The sequence below is a fragment of the Aplysia californica genome, unplaced genomic scaffold (genome assembly GCF_000002075.1).
Source record: "Aplysia californica isolate F4 #8 unplaced genomic scaffold, AplCal3.0 scaffold00863, whole genome shotgun sequence".
In the NCBI taxonomy this organism is placed as follows: Eukaryota; Metazoa; Mollusca; class Gastropoda; order Aplysiida; family Aplysiidae; genus Aplysia; species Aplysia californica.
In genome coordinates, this window is record NW_004798133.1 from 178,604 (window position 1) to 181,959 (window position 3,356).

General features: G+C 44.8%; 1 protein-coding gene across 1 annotated transcript in view; it reads left to right on the plus strand.

The window, feature by feature from the left end:
• LOC101849799 overlaps window positions 1–3,356 on the plus strand; it is a gene marked incomplete at its 5' end in the record, with an annotated part of 22,182 nt that overhangs the window by 8,753 nt on the left and 10,073 nt on the right. Inside the window, one exon of the mRNA XM_013089039.2 lies at window positions 379–496. Coding sequence (XP_012944493.1) covers window positions 379–496 — 118 coding nt within the window. The remainder of the gene's footprint in view (window positions 1–378; window positions 497–3,356) is intronic.

Below are 3,356 nucleotides of genomic sequence, written 5' to 3' on the forward strand. Positions count from 1 at the left end.
ACACACACACACACACACACACACACACGCCCTCTTTTCCTCACACATCTTCTATACACAACTACACATAATATATTGTATGCTTTCACTCACAAACAGAATCCACAGTCACAGGCAAATGATATGAATGAATAATTATTGTTGGCACGAAAAAGTTTAAGCTAGATACATAATCAATATTGCAATTGTAATAAGATGGTACATGCTTTAAAGGTAACAGGAATACGAAATATACATATAGTTTTACAAGGTAGTTGAGACGCGGGAGGTTAATGGATGGTGGCAAAAAATAACCTTCCATATCTCAATTTATCTGACAAAACAGCCTGTAATATCAACGGAAAATGAAGCAACTTTGTTTTGTTGTGCCTTCCTCAGGGCTACCTCATCGTCCCTGAGTTTTTCAAGAAAGAGGAACTGGACGCGTGCCGTAAAGATATCGAGAAACTGGTGGAGGACCTGGCCCAGTGGCTCTACAAGGCGGGGAAGATCGAAGGTCAGTCTGTGTCTTTTTTTTTATTAACGTTGGTATAAGTGGTTGTGAACGACTGTTGTTGTTCGGAGGAAAATATAAGTTTTAATGATTTGTCTAGGTATAAGACTCTGTGTACAGACATGTTCGAGAGCCTATAACACCAAGTACTCATCTGACCATAAAGGAAGAGGTAGACCAAGTAAAAGATGGATTGGGGGAGTCAAGGGAACCCTGAAAAACTAAACTCGCCCAAAAAAGGCAAGGAACAGCTTGTGTTTTCACCTGTCAAATTCAAACTTCAATATCTCACAAACCCGTTATGATCAGTCAACCACACTTGGCACACGCACTGACGACTAGACACAATTTGCCTGTACGGCTAATTTGCCGGCACCAGCTTCATAGCGACGGCGCAGGGCATTCTGAAACACAGCGGAAAAGCATGAAAAATGGGCTAAATTTCTCTGACTCAGCAACATTGAGGACTGTTAGCTAAAACTAAGCTTGGCATGTGCTAAACAGATGTCTTAGCTGTGAATATTGCTCACTTACATCCCTTTATAAACCGGCGTTTTTCCTACCATGTTTCTGCCTGACGTCGACAGAGGACGAGCCCTTACCTGGCTCCAAGATTGCTCCACGTTCCCATTTGTTGCACATCGATTTGGGGTGTCTCCATCAGTAATATAGAGGCTGCAAGAACGATGGCGAGCGACTGGAAGGATCCTGGACAGGCCTCGACCAGCCCCCCCCCCCACCCGTTTGACCAACAACAGCGTCGACCGGTTCATCGTCAAACAGGCCGTGACGTCCCAAACCACCTCTGCAAACTGCATCAGGGACCAACTACGGGTGACAGGCAATGTCCACGAGAGCGAGGAGACGGTAAGAAACCGTATCCGTAGAGCCAGGTTCGCTTCTCGTGTCCCTGCCAGGCGCCCAAGGCACGCGCCGCCCAACAAAGCAGCTCGCCAGGCGTGGCCTGCTCGCAATAACAGTGAAAACATTGTCAGTGGGACCAGGTAGTCTTCTCGAACGAATCCAGATTCAACCTGTTGCACCCAGACAGGCGAGCTCACGTCTGGAGGCGCCAAGGAGAGCTGTTCCACCCTGAGTGCATCCAGCAGGTGACGCTCTAATTTGCAGGGTCCGTTGTGCGTGGTGAAGGGAGGCTTCTCAGCTCACCACAGGAACCCGTGTACCATATACAGGGTAATTTGACCTCGGCAAGGTACAGGGAGGAAATCCTGCGTCCCCTTGCTGTTCCTCTCCTGAAGCAGATTGGACTCCAGTCTGTACTGCAGGATGACAACGCCACGCCATATCGCGCACGCATCGTGGGGGACTTCCTGCTGCAGCGAGGTGTCACCTGCATGGACTGACCAGCTTGTAGTCCGGATTTGAACTCAACAGAGAACATTTGGGATCACATTGACCGGTGGATAAGGGATCACCACCCTCCTGCACAAAACCTTCAACAACTCTTGGTCTACCTCGTCCAGGAGTGCAGAACCTACCCCAACAAGTTCTCCGAAGGCATGTCCTGTCCATGCTTCGACGCTGTGCCGAGTGTTTGATCAAACGGAGTGGCTACATCCACTATTGACAATGTTCATGAAGAACTTTGGCTGTTCAGACTTTTGAAATCCGACCAGTGTGACTTAAACTCATTTTACATAAACTTCTCGTTGTTGTTGAAATCTGAAATTGTTCACACTTAATCTAGAGAGTCGAAAGCATCTTTTGTGAAAAAAATGAATAAATTCGGTTAAATTGTTCTTCAGTAATCTTTCTTTGAATTTTTGTTCCTTGACTTTTTTGTGCTAGTTTATAACACCCCAATTGAAAGAGCCGCAGAGTTCCCTTATCATAGAACACTGCATCTCCCCTAGACACATTTTGACGGCAACAGAGAATATGAAAGTAATAGTAAAAGTATAATATGATATGCTTCTTAAGAGGAGCATAAAGACATGTTATGAATATAGTTGATGCTACTCTATTGGCCACCTGTATAAAACAAGAACCTGTACAAAAAGGAACTTCCCATTTCCTCCCTTAACTATTTTTTTTTTACACAATGGCACGGTGTAAGACGTCCACCTATCTAAGACAACCATTTTTCTCCTCGACGATTGTTGGCCGTTTTAGACAATTAAAACTGCGCATCTATTTCGCTGCTTTCTGAATTTACACTTAATTTTTCAATTGGGTAGCTATTAGTAACAAAGATATTATCTGTTGCTGGTGCTGATGTTTATTAATTAAAAAAATATGTGGTAGTAAACGATTATCGTTGTAATTGTTTGTGCCTCCATCAACGCTGTTTTGATAGTGTAGGAGGCTGGTTACTTTTGCAATGCATGTCATTGGCGGCTTCCTGTGAAACATATCCTTGATTTAATGTTTTACCCTCAGGGATTAAAAATTTACATCACCTGCATGCACAGTGGAGAGCCTTGCCTTTATGACATTGACGACTGGCACCTGTTAAGTTAAAATTGGTCGCTTTTGAGGACAAGTGGGCAAACCCAGATTTCGGGGGATTCCAGAAATCTTGCCCTACAGTAAAAGTGGGCATTGCGCTACCTATAGGAGAAGCTTTTTTTTGTTTTTGTAAAGTGTTTTAGGGCGCTCGCAACTGCATAAGGTCATATGAGCGCGGGACACACCTAATATTTTCAGTTGGTAGGACATTTTGAATTTTGCCCAAGTGGCGGCCGAAGCCTACTCTTATCGATTTTAGACCACCAAGGGATCTTTAACGTGCGCAACTTGCACACGGGCCCTCTGAGATTTTTTGCCCTTGTCCGAGAAGGCTAGGAGTAGATCTTTCCAAACAGAAGATCAGGGGTGGGGCTGAAAGACAGCAGTAAGAAGA